Below are 16,805 nucleotides of genomic sequence, written 5' to 3'. Positions count from 1 at the left end.
AGGGAGGCAGACCAAAGTAGTCAAGAATGTAATGGGAGCAAGACGAATCATCCGCGCCTAGCTTGCGTGGTCCAGTTGAAGGCGAAGGTCAGAAGGGCGGAGCGATCGGTGGTAGTACAGAGGAGGAATATTACCCTGACACTCCTGTGCGGCATCGTGTGCAGCTTGATTTTTCCTATTCTGGTTCGTGTGATCCTGTACCCATTCAAACGGCTAGCAGTCACATTACGGGCCAGAATGGTGATCCTGTGCTGTGCTCCGTGCACAGTTGTGTGATAAGTAGACGGCTCCTCGTTGTTGAAGTGCGTGACGTGAGTCTGAGAGACACCAAATGCATTAAAGGGGCGGGGTCGTAATACAGTAGGCCACGTTGTCCATTGCGCTGATGCTACTCTGGAGTTATGCTTTAAGGGGGATGAGTGGTGGGCGTGAGGCGGGAGGGAGTGGGCCAGGTCCAGAAGAGCGGCGAAACGCCAGACACGGTCTATAATAAAGGGGAAAAGCTGGCATCCCTGTAACTATCAACTTCATCAGGCAATTGAAGTGCCTTCTCACGATCAAGTTCGCAATGGGGAATACCTGTTCATTCGTGTGCAACTGGGACAGGCGGGCGTGACCGAAGGCTGACGTAAGTTTCGGAAGTCCAAGGCAGAGAGTGCAGCCTCCTTTGTCCTCCGAAGATTACCTTGTCCCTACCATGGAATTATTCGGGGCAGCCCTTTCGAGGGCATCGATGCCTCCGAAACCGAGTGCCGGTCCAAAGCCCAACAAAGAAACTCTCGTAGATACATGATAGGTCATAGGGCGGAGGACCATAAGTGAGCCCGCATGCAGGTACTGCCCGACGGAGAGTGAGACACGCCCAATGATGAACTACGTGAAATTTCTTGGAAAGGCGAGAGAATGGGTGTTGCATGAGTTTCCAGCATAGCTTTATCTATTGCTGAGCTTTGTTAGGGCTAGTTAGGGTAACGCTGAGCAAGTAAATGTGGCCACAGTGGGAAGAAATGGGAACAAGAAAAAAAAGCAGGGCCTCCAGGACCTGCTGCACGGCTGATAGTTGAGTGTCCTTGTCGTAAGGAAGTCGTCCACATACCTGAAGCACTTGATAACCCCCATGTCATGGAAGGCCTCCTGCAAGGCTCGGTCACCTTCTGAGAGGAATAGGTCACAAGGCACAGGGGCAATGCTGGAACCTATACAGATGCCGTCCCTCTGTGAGAACAGCTCTCCTTGGGACTAGATGATCAGCGAGTGCAGATACATCTCGATGAGCCCTAGAAAATCCGCAGCACTCACACCAGCATTGTTCATGAACTTGACCGCGCCATACCTGTCAATCGCTGATTCCACTGCGTCCAGAAGACCTTGTTGTGGTACACTGTAGAACAGGTCAACGACCTCTACTGACATGCCCTCAATCCGCTGGTGCTCCTTCAAAAATTCCTCGACCTCCTCCGAGTTGCTGATGAGGAAAGGGTCATCACGCGGAAGCACGTTCAAGTGCCTCTGCAGTACTGCCGCGTCTCTGTTCTGCCAAGTGTTCTTATCTTCAATGATGGTCCTGAACGGATGCCCTTCCTTGTGAGTTTTAACAGCAAAAAAGGGTTTTAGGCTCAGCTCCTTGCTGCTACTGATCTCCTTGGCTAGTCGGTCGAGACCCACTTCTTCGCAGAACTTCTTCGCCTTTGTTCTGAGCCTCTTCAACTCTTTCGCGCTGAGCGCATCCGTCTTGCTGAAGTGCTGTTGTACTGCCGCGATGGCTTTCTCACTATAGTCATGTGAATTCAGTATCACAAAGGAGCCTGTCTTGTCAGACAGAAGCAGCTTGAGGTCTTTTTCTCTCAGGAACTGTACCGTTGCTTTTGGTGCCACACTTTTCCGTCGTTCTACAATGCCCCGCGCAACGCAGTTCAAGGCGTTGTGGGCACATGCTTCTGTTTCTTCCTGTGGCACCTTTTCTGCGATAGTCTTGACCATAGCAGTAGTCCCAGAGGCTTCGCCCTGACCTGTACAGCGTACTTCGGTCCTTTTCCTAGCGTCTCGTGTACTTCTTTTGGTAGTTCGCAGTCGGACTCGTTGACCACTTCAGCTTGTGCACCCATTGTTTCCTTTTTCCTCCTCGGCAAACTTTCCTCCCACCGGCGTTTTGCCACGTCCTTTGCTAGATCGAAGAAGTACTTCACCATAAACCTCGCTGGACCCGGATCCAGTGAAGAGTAGCATGCCACCTTGATATGTTCACGGTAAAGGCGGACTTGTCGCCAAGTTTCTTTTCTGACGAGCCTACACATACGTCTTGAGGTCGCTTCCGTTGGAGCCATGTGACCAAACAGTGGAGCGAGCACAGGGCCACTTAGGTTGTGGGACACAGCATACGTCAAAGTCATAGTCCTGCATCTTGCTTCGACGATTAGTGAGATGAACAGACACACACGTTGGAGGGGAGGCAAAGAAGGAACACTTAAGCCCGATGTACAAGAAATTAACGTTAACAGGGCTTCTGTTGGGGCTAGTTGGTTATGCATAGCTTGAATGGAAAGCGCTTAAACTTTGACTAGTAAGCAAGGACGAGAAAAACTACAACACAGGACGAAGCGCAAACTAACAACTGATTTATTTACGTGGATGAACATATATATACACACGTGCTTGTGTGGAAAGGAGATACAAAAAAACAAAAAGATACAAAAAGATACAAAAAAGTTTGAACGTATGTGATTACAACTGCACACTGTGTTACAAGGAGCGCGTGCTCAGTTCTTAGCGCGACAAGAAGTTTATTTCTCTTTTTCATAATGTGATAGATGGTGCGCTGACGTATTCCCCTTCTTTACCAGACACCATGCTGTATGTTTCCCATATCTCGCGCTGCATCTTGTTTCTGGACCTCAGCAACTCGGAGGAGGTCGAGGAATTTTCGAAGGAGCACCAGCGGATTGAGGGCATGTCAGTAGACGTCGTTGACCTGTTCTACAGTGTACCACAACAAGGTCTTCTGGACGCAGTGGAATCAGCGATTGACAGGTATGGCGCGGTCAAGTTCATGAACAATGCTGGTGTGAGTGCTGCGGATTTTCTAGGGCTCATCGAGATGTATCTGCACTCGCTGATCATCTAGTTCCAAGGAGAGCTGTTCTCACAGAGGGACGGCATCTGTATAGGTTCCAGCATTGCCCCTGTGCTGTGTGACCTATTCCTCTCAGAAGGTGACCGAGCCTTGCAGGAGGCCTTCCATGACATGGGGGTTATCAAGTGCTTCAGGTATGTGGACGACTTCCTTGTGTGTACTGAGATGGGGCGCTGCACTCGGGACAATGCGCTGAATATACTAGAAAAGTTCAAAGAAGCGCACGAAGGACTAGATTTAACCTTTGAGCAGCCCAGGGAGACCTGCCTGCAGTACCTTGACTTGTCGATCAAGTTTGGCAACAGTGTGGGCTGGAAGTACAAGACACGTACAGAAAAAGGTCTGCTCCCGTATGCGTCAGCCAACTCAAAGACCATAAAACGAGGCATTGCGGTGTCATGTCTGGAACAGGCCATCAAGAAGTCAAGTTGTGACAACGTGCACGAGAGCATCACCCTGCAGAAAAAAAAGACTGAAGGGCGCGGGGTACCCGGACCAAGTCATTGCATCAGTCGCAGAAAAAGTGTTGAAGAAGGCGAGGAAGGAGCGAAAAGCGGAAAAAGACGGCAAAGAAAAAGAAAAGCAAAAAAGGCCAGTGGTGTTACCATACGTCCATGCTATATCGCACAGACTAAAAAAGGTAGCCGGCGCACACGACGTGCGCGTTGTCTTTTCAGCGCCCAACAAATTAAGGGGCCTTTGTAGGAAAGTCAACAGGGAGGGACATGACGGCACTACCGAACCGAGCTGTGGTGTTAAGCAGGAGCAGAAGTTTGTGAAATGTGAACAAGGTGCTGTGTACAAGATTCCGCTTCCTGGTGGCAAGTCATACATCGGCCAGACTGGTCGCTGTCTCAATGAACGGCTCCGGGAGCACAAGTACGCGTGCTCGTTGATAAATGCGCCGAGCAACTTGGCACAGCATTGTGGAAGGTCTGGATGCACGCCTGAGTACGATAAAACGTCAGTGCTCTTGAGGTCCAGAAACAAGATGCAGCGCGAGATATGGGAAACATACAGCATGGTGTCTGGTAAAGAAGGGGAATACGTCAGCGCACCATCTATCACATTATCAAAAAGAGAAATAGACTTCTTGTCGTGCTGAGAACTGAGCACGCGCTCCTTGTAACACAGTGTGCAGTTGTAATCACATACGTTCAAACTTTTTGTATCTTTTTGTATCTTTTTTTTTTTTGTATCTCCTTTCCACACAAGCACGTGTGTATATATATGTTCATCCACGTAAATAAATCAGTTGTTAGTTTGCGCTTCGTCCTGTGTTGTAGTTTTTCTCGTCCTTGTTTACTAGTCAAAGTTTAAGCGCTTTCCATTCAAACAATTCAGTGGAAGAACAGAATACGGAGAAAATCGGATACGCCCCGCACCGCTTTTATTGGGCGGCGCTTTAAAACAAGTGTGGGGCCAGGCCGGAGTTTTAAAAGAAATAGCGGGGTTACCTACTTTACGCAACGGAGTGTATATTACAACTCGATTCTAGACGGCGCTGCACGGAGGTGTTCGCACCATAGAGGTTCTTACAATATCCACTAGAGAGGAATCTGGCGGTAGCGTCTATGCGGCTCACATCTAGGCCGTCTGTGTCGTCATGGGCCGCCGTTAGATCATGCGTTCGCCTAAATTTCATCATTGGCTTGGATTGAAACGTTTTAGTGACCGCAAATTTAAACAAAGTTCCACAACAACGGGAAAAATGGGGTGCAATTATGTAAGTGGTAAATAAAACAGGCTGCTTTAAAACTAAGAAAAAAGAGGTAAAGCGTATTTTTGCCCGAACATTTGTTCCTGCTATTTTGCAGGCCAAGGTGGTAGTTACGAACAATTTTAATATTTGGGGAGGAAACTCATTATTGACTCTTATTTTATTAACTTTACCTATATTTCAAATAATAAGTTTTTTGAAGAGCTTGGAAAGTTTTTGCAGCGTGCCTAGGAAAACGTCGCCTTCGTGGTAAACCGCTGCACCGATCGTCAGCTACAGCTTAACAAGAAAAAAACAAAATGTGGTGATAAACACTCATGGATGTGACGATACAGGCGCCCGTATCTGTTGTAGCTTGTCTTCGTAGAAGTACGTTTTGTTTCTTTTTTCGTCAGCTACAAATTTCGCGGCGGCATATTACCCGCTCAGTCATATACGTCCTTCGACAGCGGCATGACCAACGTCAGGTGCGATCACGCACTGCCTGCTGTTTCACCGAACACTGCTACCACAGAACAGGGAGGATTTCGGCTTCCCCGTAGCTCGTAGACGTGTTGATGCATAGTGAAGAAAGCAAATCCCCAAAACCGCTTAAGAATCCAATTGGCATGCTAAGCCCAAGCCAAAAGTGGGGGCCTTCCCATAAACCCCCACGACGACATGGATTACCAGGCGCAGTTTCCTCTCTAGTATACTTACTAAGAAACTCTGCGCTTCGCACAAGCCGTTCTTTTAAATGCAGAGCATTTCTTTAACTCACGATGTCACCCGGAGTTGTCGGCGTGCCTCGGCGTCCGCAACAGCCGTTCCAGGTGCGCCCTCTCCCCCACTCCTCCTCTCCCGCATCACGCTACCCTCCTCGCTCTCAACAACAGGTCCGCAGCCCTCCCCTTACATTATATAAAAAAATAATACTTACCGGCGCCTGGTTTCGATCCCACGACCCTGCGGGCGGACGCAAGGTACATGGTGCTCTACCCACTGCGCCACAAAGCCGACACAGAATGGAATGCTACGAACGCGCCTTATATCCTTGACTCATTCAAACTACGTCAAGAAGCTGCTGATACAACGCATTCACTACCTGTGGGCGGAACGCGAGGTACATGGTGCTCTTCCCACTGCGCCACAAAACCGACACAGAATGAAGGCTACGAACGCGCCTTATATCCTTGACTCATTCAAACTACGTCAAGAAGCTGCTGATACAACGCATTCACTACCACCAACTCCCCAAACACTAAACGTTAACGCAATACACCCACCCCCTATGCGACGCATTTACTCGAGTCCCCCTCGCGGGGAGATGGGCCCTTTTTCAAAGGGAACGGCGTGAACTTGGCGCACTGATAAAGCGAAGCGTGCGCGCGCGATTGCGCCGGTTTCGCTCGAGGTTTATCGGATGCTCCACTATAACAACTTCGTTAACTGGAGCAGCTGGAAACTCGGGAATGAGCTAGCTCGGGCGTTCTCGAATAGCTCCCCTGGGAAGGACAACATGGCTCCCGCCACAAACCCCTCAAGCGTATTTTTTTTCTGCCTTCTCTATTCGTGTTTTTTTTTAGAAGTTGTTTGTGTCGGTGGGCTAGATGGCTCATGCCTTCGCGGAGCTGGCGGTGACAAAAAGCTAAAACGAGCACCTCAGATTAGCAGAGAAGATAGAGATCACGCGCCACGCGTCCTGCATGAACAGCGAGAATGCAGACACCTGTGAACGCACGCGGCCAGCGGTAACAACAGCGTTGACGAGTGGAATCATCGTCATTGCTAAACGTTCCCACACCACTTTACGGAACATATAAAGCGCAGTGTATAACGTAATATTAATTAATTAATATTACGTTATACACTGCGTAATTTAGCACTATTCATTTTGACTTCAAGTTGATACCAGCCGCGGTGGGTCAGTGTCTGAGGCATTGTGCTGCTGAGCACGAGGACGTGGGTTCGATTCCCGGCTGCGGCGGCTGCTTTTCTCATGGAGGCGAAAAGCAAGAACGCCCGTGTGTACGAGATTTCGGCGCACGTTAAAGATCCCCAGGTGGTCAAAATTAATCCGGAGCCTTCCACTACGGCGCGCCTCATCACCTGAGTTGCGTCGGCTCGTTAAACCCTATAAACAGCAACAACGACTTCAAGTTGATAAATGTTTTCTTTTCCTGCTCGGATTTCCCTTGCAGATATCAAAATCGGCTGAAGTGCGCCTAAATAGGGACGCAACCATGGAGCGAAAACAGTGGGCGGAGTGACGCCGGCGCCGGCGACGCGTCGCAGCATATGTCTCGAATTCACGCGTGCGGAGAGTCGTGGCAGCCATATTTCCGACCAATCGTGCATCGCATCGGACCACTCCATCCTGCATTTGACTCGCGCCGTACTCAGAGGATTCCTTTATTTCTTCGACAAGCCATTGATGCAGCGCTGATTATCGTTTGCAGTCAGTATACGGATGCTTAAAGACGTAATACACGCGTAGTGTGAAAGTATGGGAACGAACTCCTGCAACGTGCACGAAACTTAGCTACCGTACTTATTCGCGAAACGTCCCCTGATTATTTCTGTCGTGTTTGGCCTGCGCGGTTAATTATACTTTCTGTGTGTGATGGAAAAATGCCCCTTATGCCAGCACTCATCCTCTGCGTTCCCTCTATGTATACTCGTTTTTTACACGCTATTTTGATATTTTCCACAGTTTAATGTCTCTGTTTGCATCTTTAGATGATTAGCGCGCCCACGCAGCTGGAAGTACAGGGGAAAATGAGCCGACGCTCGACCTTGCCATTTGGGCGCAGCTTTCATCTGTGCCATGCCGGGTGTGCCTTATTGTGTTCTCAAGTGAAGTGGGCGTTTGCAGACTCCTCCTTCCAGGACTTCGTGGAGCACCCGTGCATGGCCGAGATCAAGCAGCGGTCCGTCTTCATCCACGTCGATGTGCCGGGCCAGGAAGACAACGCCGCCGAACTTCCCAGCGAGTAAGTGCCGGCCACTTTATCGAGGCACGTGAGGCCTGCGTACAGTTAGCGCTCATTCTGGCCGAGTTTCAACACGCTGCTGTCTTGCGAGTTTATTTCGTTATATTTATGGTTCGAGCAGAGACATTACTGTCCAACGCAGAGGGCCAACAAAACAATTTGACGAATCTCGGCGTTTCACCCTGTGCGAAAATGTGACTAACGAGGCTCTTAAACTTCCTGCTAACCACAATTTCATGCGCCTAAACTTGGTACGGGACCAAGAGAGAGAGAGAGAGAGAGGGAATGCTCTTTAATGTGAACTGAGGAGGTCAGCCCTGCTAGGGAGAAGGCTCGCTACATCAGATGGGGGGTGACTACGTTGATGAGTGGTGAATATCAGACATTAGGGTTACAGCAGGAAGAATACAAACATGAAACGTTAAAAAAGGACAATAAAAACAAGAGAATGCTGCCAGCAGATTCCGGACATAAAAAATACAATTGAAAAGAAAATCGTTAATGGAAACGCTGAAACAAAATGAAAAGTAAACGACGGGAAAAACTTAGTTACAACACCAACCAAAGAAAAATAAATAGATGTATGCCACGGTGCGAAAGAGTAGATATCGTGGCACACTTCCTCTGTGTGTGATCTAGAGAGATTTGTCCAGCTCAGTCAATCGTAGGAACTGGAGCAGAACTTTTGTACCAAAGGTACTGTCAGCACTATTGGCTTAGGGTCCAAGAAAATGAAAAAGTTCGAGACTGCCTCCATGACGTACACGACAGAGGGAGCTCGCAGCAGTTTTTCGCGCAGCCGCTAATCGAGGGCAGACGCACAGCAAGTGATTTACATTCTCACGCACAGCGCAAGTCCGGCACAGGGGGGAATCTTCCCAACCTATCTTTAACTGAAAACTCTGAGTAAACGCCACATTGAGACGCAGTCGGGGCAAAACTCCTTTACACCTCTGGTTGAGGCCGCGTGTAAAGCTGAAGTCACAGTGCGGGTCAATAGCGTGCAGTGGTAGATACATGAGGTGAGGGTCCTGCCACTCCGAAATTTGTGCAACCCATCCACTTGCGAGGATAAGGGCGTTGCTGTCCTCTCGGGAGAAAGGAAGCTAGGTCGTGTGGCTTATAAAGTGGCCTGCGCTGGCGGCTGCGTCGGATCTAATATTGCCTTGTGTGTCCGAGTGACCAGGCAGCCACTGAAGGATGATTTCATGACCTTCCCGCACTGCCATTGTGTGAATTTGGGCAGTTTCACACACAAGTTGATTGCGTCTGTTGTGAAGCTTTCGGAGCGCTTGTAAGGCGCTGCGCGAGTCGAGGAATATTACCCATTGCTGGACGTGATGTCTGCTGATGTAATGAAGTGCAGCCCTTACAGCTGCCAGTTCGGTAGCAGTGGAAGGTGTTTCGTGCCTAAGTTTTCTTTCGATAGTGCACCGGGCTGATGGGATCCACACGCCGATGGGCGGATGAGCCCGGGCGAACCGAGCCATCGGAATAAACATGTGTGTAGTCTTTGTAAGTGCTGGATATATACTCGAGTGTGAAGAACTTGAGCGCGGCCACAGGCATGGCTGTGTTTTTGCTAATTCCGGGTATCGTCGTGCAAATTTTCCATGGCGCCAGTACCCATGGTGCTGCTATCGACTTTTGAGGTCTTTGAAAATTCGCCGGAAGCAGGTGTCTTGCATACTGTGTTGAGAGGTCTGCCAAAGGATGCGTATGACAGCGAGACAAATGGCGCAAAGACGTTCGAAGCATCTCTTGGCGTTGTAGCACTGTGGCGGAAAAGCACCGAGCTTCGCAAAGAGTTCCAACCGTCGATGCGCATTTAGGTATACTCGGTGACAACTTAAGAACGGCACCGGAAGTTGCCGCTGTGCCTTATCACCGTAGCCGGATGTTTCTCCCCGCGGCGCAAGTAGGGCGTTACAGGGAATATTTTGAACATGGCGTGAGCCGTTCCCGTGATTTGCTGGACTTAATATGCTTATAAACGACTCCAGTGACGACAAACAAACTGCGTGAGACAAGGCAGACGCTATCACGCATTCATAGCAAACCCCTTTCAAAACGCGCGCGCACTAACATCACGGGTCCGGCGCTTTGGCGGAGTGATACACTACATGAGGTGGTGCCGTTCTTGAGTTGTAATCGAGTATAGACCCAGGCAGGTGCGCATAGCTTTTGCCAGCACTGAATCTATTACCTTCAGGCTTGTAGGCGATAGCTGATGTAGGGCCGGCAGGCTGTAACGCAAGAGGCCGACAAAAAGGACAAAAGAGTGAGGCTACAGGGCAGCTCCTCGAATTCCCACTGAGCATGCGGCGCAGCCGTAGAAGCCTTCAGAAAGTCAGAGGCACGTACGTAAGAATCCTGGTTGAGAACACGATGCAGCAGAATCAAATGTTATGCAATATGCAGGCATATGGATCACGGCGCCGGTGTCCACATTCAATACTGATCATTTGCATGCATCAAATCATAATCTTTTCGATAAGCGGTGTAGTTTTCTTTCTTTCCTCTTTGGAAGACCATTGCGCAATTTTAAGGAATATTCCCCACTCTTGCTTGGGCCTATAATTCTGGCTGGCAGCATTGTCGACATGACATAAATAATAGAAAGTTGTTGATGTGGTAAAAACCGCGTAGCCGTTCTCTCGCAGTAGCCCACATTTCCTAATAGGCCCCTAAGAACGCGGACAATAATAAGCGTCCACGCAGCAACGCACATTTTTACCACTGATGTAACCTATGCTGCGCTCGGGATCAGTGGTACTACGCGCGCAGCAGCGACAGCCGGCGCGTGCGGCATCGTGTTTCTTCTGGTCACTGCGAGGCTTAACGGAGTGCTGACCAGGATGCAAACATGGAGCCCAAGGACCCGGGGAGGACAGCGTGAGCTCATCATTTACCTCTGCCCACCTTCCTGATTGCTTTAAAGGAGCACTGACACCAATTTTCGGCGTTAATATTATTGCACAGTTCGCTTCCTTCACTCGACAGAATACCCTGGCTGAAATATGAGCGGCCTGCGACGCGAAGAACATAGTTCAATTGGATCTCATTTATCGCGCCGACGGAGCAGCGCGCGGAGCGGCACTCAGCAAATGGACATCAGCGTGACATCACTCCAGGAGAGGAAAAAGAAGTGACGCGACAGCGCTCGTCGAAAACTCGTGACGTCACTTCACGCGCGCGGCCCCACGAACGGCGAGCGGGCGGAACACCCTCTCAAGCGGGCGCTGGTGACGTCCGCACAAAGCGGTGAGGTCAGGCAGGGAGTCTGTCATATGCGCCGTTCGAGATGAAAGCGCAGGAATTTGAAACAAACGATTTTCAGGCCGTTCAATGTAATTAACTATCGCGCGCTGAAGTATTTGAAGTGCTGTTTCAGGTTGGCCAGACCATTAAGCATCGATAAACGCAATAAAAGTGTAACATAAAATTTTCGTGTCAGTGCTCCTTAAGCGTTTATCGTGTCGAGAAGAAGCCGGATAGAAAGCTGGCCTCGTATAGTAACGCTCCGCGAAGAACACTCGCAGTTCAATTTCTGTGCAACGACGACATGGACAAAGTAGGTGCCTTCCGTCTCTGCTCCCTTGTACTGCATCTACACGAGGTAGCAGCCAATGAGTGTAAACTAGCGAAGATAGTCACAAAACTAAGGACCGCACTGCGTAACGAAGGCTTCCACCGCGCGGCGGAAAGAAAGTTGCCACAGGAGGATTACACACAAGCAATGAAAAGACCTGCTAAGTGACAACTCGAGGGAAAACAATGTAATGAATAACGGTTAAATCAAATCTATAAATGTGTAGAACGTACGAAGCACGAAACCGTTTAGGGGTTAGAAATAAAAACTCACGCTTACTCGATAGAAATACATGTGTACGCGTTGCCTGGGAGCCCCACGCGATGTAAACAACTGTGACTGGGGAGCATGCTACTGAACAGGAGGAATGACAAGATGCAGTATGCAAATGGAAGCAGAAAAAAAGCTGGTCAAACTGTTTACAACGAAGCGGCAATGCCCGGCCTTCCGTAGATGCAGCGCAGGCACCGGCGTGACCAGCGAGACTAGGGGACGGCGCTGCGGCAGCTCTGGCGGGTGATTCAATCTTTTGGGGGTCAAGTTTCGCCAAAATTATTCCCCCGCCACGACAGCGCCTGTTCTTGAAATTCGCTTGGGCTGCTATCCAGTGCAGTTTTGATCTCGCCTCTTGCGCGGGTTTTTGGCACAGACGTTCAGCATTAGCTCCATTAGCCCCTCGAAGTTTTCGTATGCATGCTGAAGAACGCGGAGTGGCGAGAACTCTTGTGTGGCACGACGCTTTGTGCCTCATTTTTAAGGGTGTAATCAACCGCAGTTTTTATATCGTTGCTAGCTTCGCTTATTTTCACACCCAAAAACAAGACCAAGATGCAGCCGCCTGCCAAGGGAAAAAAACAATAGCTTTCACGTGCCTCATTGCCACAGCGCCGTCTCCTCGTCTCGCTTGCGACGCGGGTGGCTATGAGCAGGTGGCGCTGCTCGATGCAGCGAAACCGAGACGTCCGTGAGCCGTTGTCAACGTTTGTACCTCTCTACATGAAAACTCCAGCGAGCGCCCATGTGTGGAAGCTTGCGCTGCAGCGGGAGGAGGAGAGAGAGCATAAACTTTTGCTTCGAGCAAACGCTGGTGTGGTTACGAGTGGCCATCTGCGGACCAGTAGAATTCATTCCCGCACATAGCGCACCCATGAAATTTGTAGAACTAGTGCCGCGTGGAACTCTTCGCACGCTAAAGACGCGGTGGGTCTTCAGCTTTTCCCCTCTGCGGCGTTTTCGTCCTGTTTTGGTTACAACGACCAGAGTCCTTCAATGCTCTTCTGCTCACGAAATGTCTGCGTATAGCTGTGGGAGAGCTTCATATTGTCACGAGTGACACTTGGGGCTCCGAAAGAGGAAGGCTAAAGACCACGTTTAATCGCTGCCATCTCGAAGCCGACACCCAGAGTTCTTGACGCCAAGTGCTGGATGGAGCGTTCATAGGTCGGCAGGCTCACTCATGAGTGCACTCACACACACACCCCCCCACTCACCACTTACGAGTGAGTGGTGAGTGAGCCTCACCGTCGTTTCGGCCTGGTGAGTGCGAGTGAGTGCGAACGCCACTCACGGTGAGCCCCGCTCAGTGCTCACCACGCGCGAGTGCGAGTCCCGGCGAGCCACGCTCAGCATTCGCGAGCGCGAGCGCCACTCGCGACGAGCCCCACTCACCACTCGCGAGTGCGAGTTCCACTCGCGGCGAGCCCCGCTCACCACTCATGAGTGGCGAATGAACTCGCGCTTCTTGCACGATGTGCGGGCTTACCGCGGTGAGCATCACTCGCTGTTGGCATTCCTCGCAGGAGCTGCTTGCTGTGGTAATTGCTGCTGGCGGTATCCACTCGTACGCACAGCCACTAGTCAATGGAGCGACTGCCTTTAGCTTCGGTAATATGTGGCTACTCTCCTTTATAAGGCGCCCTGGAATCAACTATCCAGTGACCTGTTGATTTAGGAATACCATTTGGATGGGCGTTTGACGCCAAAATGCACTGATACTCTCACTGTCATTACTCATTGAGGGGCTGTTGCGCGCACTCTCGCCGAATGATGTTTCTGGCTCTCAGTGTTTCGTGTAGGAATTGGTGTCGGTAACGTCGTCGGAACAAAGCGATTGCCCTTTACTACCGCTGAGAGTTGCGATGGAGGCATTAGGAAGCACCGTGGTATCGTGCCGTAGTACTTGGTGTACATAACTGGCCGGCATAATTGGTCGGCTGTTCTGAAGCGCAAATTGTGAGTGCCCGTAACCGTTTGAAAAGGTATCGCAGATTTTCACGGATTCGCGTATCAGGATGGCGAAACGGTTCGGATGGGCGATTTGCGTGTTGTGGAAGCAGTTGCTCATTTTCGAGGCCTTAGCGTATTAAACGGATCAGTATTTGTCATTGCTTTTTACGGCAGCGCTCTATTGTGATACTCGCTTTCACGCGGACTTGGCGTCACACATCCTTCTACGGCAGTTACGGTGCGTGCCTTGAGGCATGTGATTTGCTGTTGTCCGGGTGTTTGACACACCTGAAAACTTCACCGCTGCCGTTTTATTGCAAACTTCACCAAAATGTTTGCGTTTCGTTATGTTGCGTGAATGCTGCTTTGACTCATATAAGCCTAGGTGCATACCTTTCGCAACGTGCAGCAAATGAAGTAGTTCGCCTTAGCATAACCTCACATAGTATTTGACATGATGGCTCGCCGACTGCACCTCTTCGTTTAGTTCCCTGTCTCCCGCTGAATTTTGCCCATCCGTTCGTGCAGATTCACAAGAATCGTACGTTATGTCGGACTCCTCATTCGCCTTACCGAATCGCGGAGTTCGAATCGTTACTGTTGCGTGCATTTTGTGAAATATATATTTCATATCTTCAGATCGCGAAAGGTAAGATACTCGCCGTTCGCGCTGCTTCGTTGTCATCGACGGTCATTTATCATTACGCTTCTGAATTTGTCTGCCCAAGTTGATATTGGGACCTGGGCTCCCACATTTTGCTTTTTTCGTTCTGTCCGTTCATGGTCGCCGACCAGCTAGTTATGACGGCGAAATTTCCTCTGTGCTTTATTTTCGTATTTACCGTTGTGGTCAGCATAAACACTGTAGTCCCCGTCATTCTTGCTGCGCTGATTCGCTGAACAGGGCTTCGCAGTCTAGTGTTCCTCATATTTTGTGCCCCGTATGTAGATCGTCGTCCGCGTGCCGATGGCGTACAGACTAGCGCAGGGGTGCTGTGACCCCTGAGTGGTGTGACGAATAGTGCGCGTTCTCGGCAGTGAGATAGCGTAATTTGTGAGTGGGTGAGTGAGTGAATGAGTGCGTGCGTGTTTACGTGAGCGCGTCTGCGTGCGTGCGTGCGCGCGTGCTCGAGAGTTTGTATGTGTGTGCGTGCGCGCGCGTGTTCGAGTGCGTTCGTGTGTTTGTGCGTGCATGTGCGTTTGTGTGCGTGCGCGCGTGTATGCGTTCGTGTGTGTTGCGTGCGTGTTCGTTCTTGTGTGCGTGCGTGCGTGTGCATGCGTGCGCTTGTGTGCGTGCGTGTGTGTGTCCGATGACTCATTCTCCCCGTTATTTTGTATAATCGACGTGAACGTGTCTCGGTGCCCGGTGTGGGCGCATGACGGTGTAGTTTGGGATCAAGCTGCGGCTTTGCTCTGTGGCAGGCTTGCGCCGTTTAGGGATGGGAATGGGGAGGGAGGCGGGCGCCAGGCAACGGTCTCCATGAGGACGCCCGCGCATAAAGTCAGGCGGCGCCGATTGGCGCGACCACGCGGTGCCGCCTCTCTCCCTCTCTCTGTCTCTACCAAGCGCTCAAGGCCAAGCGCTCCGGTAGCCTTCCTCACGGCCGGGCGAGAGCGGCGGCACGCACTGCATGTGTTGCATGCCGCCGCTCTACACACAGAACACAAATAAGCCGGAATGGGAGTAAAATGGCTTGTTGCATAACGCAGTACCAATTCGGAGTTTTCATAACTCCTTCCAATGGGAGTTTCGCCTTACTCCCATTATTTCCGCAGTTTTTTCAGTAGCATATGAGAGTTTCATTTTACTGCCACTACAATGGGAGTTTTCAGCGGTACCATTGGGAGTGTATTATTTCCTCCAACTGGGAGTTTTCAGGGGGCGCGTTGGGAGCAGTGTTGGCCTGCATTCGAGGTATTTTTTTGTGCGTTTGATAAAAGCGCTGCAGAGTGACTTATTACTGTATTTGGGAGTTCTTAATGAGCGCACAGGCCGCATTTTCATTTTTCGTTAAGGATTACGTAATTTCTTGTCTTTTTCCGCTTCAAACGTTGAATTGCGAAACGTGAAAAGTTTGTTTTCTGCACACAGTCATTTTATTGCATAAAAATTACATAAATACGATACACGTGCGAACACGTTAATAACACAATAAAAACACTGAATCAACAAAACACTTACATCGAGAACAAAAGGTATCTTGGTAAGAACTTTATCTACTACAACACTCCTCAACGAAAAAATGTAAGCCATTTGTAAACAATGAGGTCAGCATGTCGCCGGTGCGCTGTTTTCTTGCACTTGCTTCCCAAACGCTGACGTTCCCGCGCCTCCTGGCACGTTCCCCAGGAAGCCACAGTAGCACATGCATTACAGGGATAACAAAACGCTTTAAATCTATGGCAACAAATACAGAAGCATATTGGGCATCTGACCTGAAAAAAAAAAAAAAAAAAGGAACGGCATGGTAAAGACGCTGCACTTGTCACTCTTGTGTCCAACTTTCTGTAATGTCTGAATGCTTATTTAGAGCTACGCGAAATTGCACTTCCGTCCGAGACATCTGCGCTCACTAGTTCGTCAAAACGAAGTGCTGTGCTGCTCGAAGGGCAGCGCGACCCTTGTGGCGACCAACTTCTCAAAATGCGTCCTTTCCCTGTTATCCTTGCGTGTAGTGTTCTGAGAGCGAGCTTCAGGTTTTACCACCCGCACTGTCCCTCTCTCCCCTCACCCAAGTTAAGGAAAAATTTCGGTCGGTGTGACGCCTGCGTCTGCCCCCCCTTCAAAAAAAAAATAAGCAGTCGTCCGTAGACTCTACAAAATGCTCCCTCGAATGGCGTTTGCCGGTTATACTTACACGCACCTAGCGTACGGAGAGCTCCCACGGGGCCCCGACCTTCTCCCTTTCCAGTGAAAGCAATTAATCGCCGGCGGCACGCGGCAGTCACCCTCCTCGTAGCAGGCGCGGCTGGCACCACACGTACTTCTCAAGAAAAGCCATCGCCCTGCGACATTTGACCGGCCAACTTCACCTTCGCCTGCCAGTAAGCCACAGATACAGCTTAACAAAAACACCTAACAGCCGTTCACAGTGCGGACAGTTTTCATTCTGCTTGCGAGTGTGAATGAGTGAGTGTTCTGCTCGAGAGCCGCGCAAATACGCA

General features: G+C 50.2%; 1 protein-coding gene across 7 annotated transcripts in view; it reads left to right on the top strand.

The window, feature by feature from the left end:
• LOC144156332 (uncharacterized protein ZK1073.1) overlaps positions 1–16,805 on the top strand; it is a 282,683-nt gene that overhangs the window by 166,858 nt on the left and 99,020 nt on the right. For all 7 annotated transcript variants that reach the window (XM_077688317.1, XM_077688319.1, XM_077688318.1 and 4 more), the window contains one exon: positions 7,705–7,822. In XM_077688317.1, the coding sequence (XP_077544443.1) occupies positions 7,705–7,822 (118 nt within the window). The remainder of the gene's footprint in view (positions 1–7,704; positions 7,823–16,805) is intronic.

The sequence above is a fragment of the Haemaphysalis longicornis genome, unplaced genomic scaffold (assembly GCF_048455015.1).
Source record: "Haemaphysalis longicornis isolate Haplotype H1 unplaced genomic scaffold, Haemaphysalis longicornis Haplotype H1 scaffold_1, whole genome shotgun sequence".
Taxonomy (NCBI): Eukaryota; Metazoa; Arthropoda; class Arachnida; order Ixodida; family Ixodidae; genus Haemaphysalis; species Haemaphysalis longicornis.
This window is presented reverse-complemented; position numbering and strand designations above follow the sequence as displayed.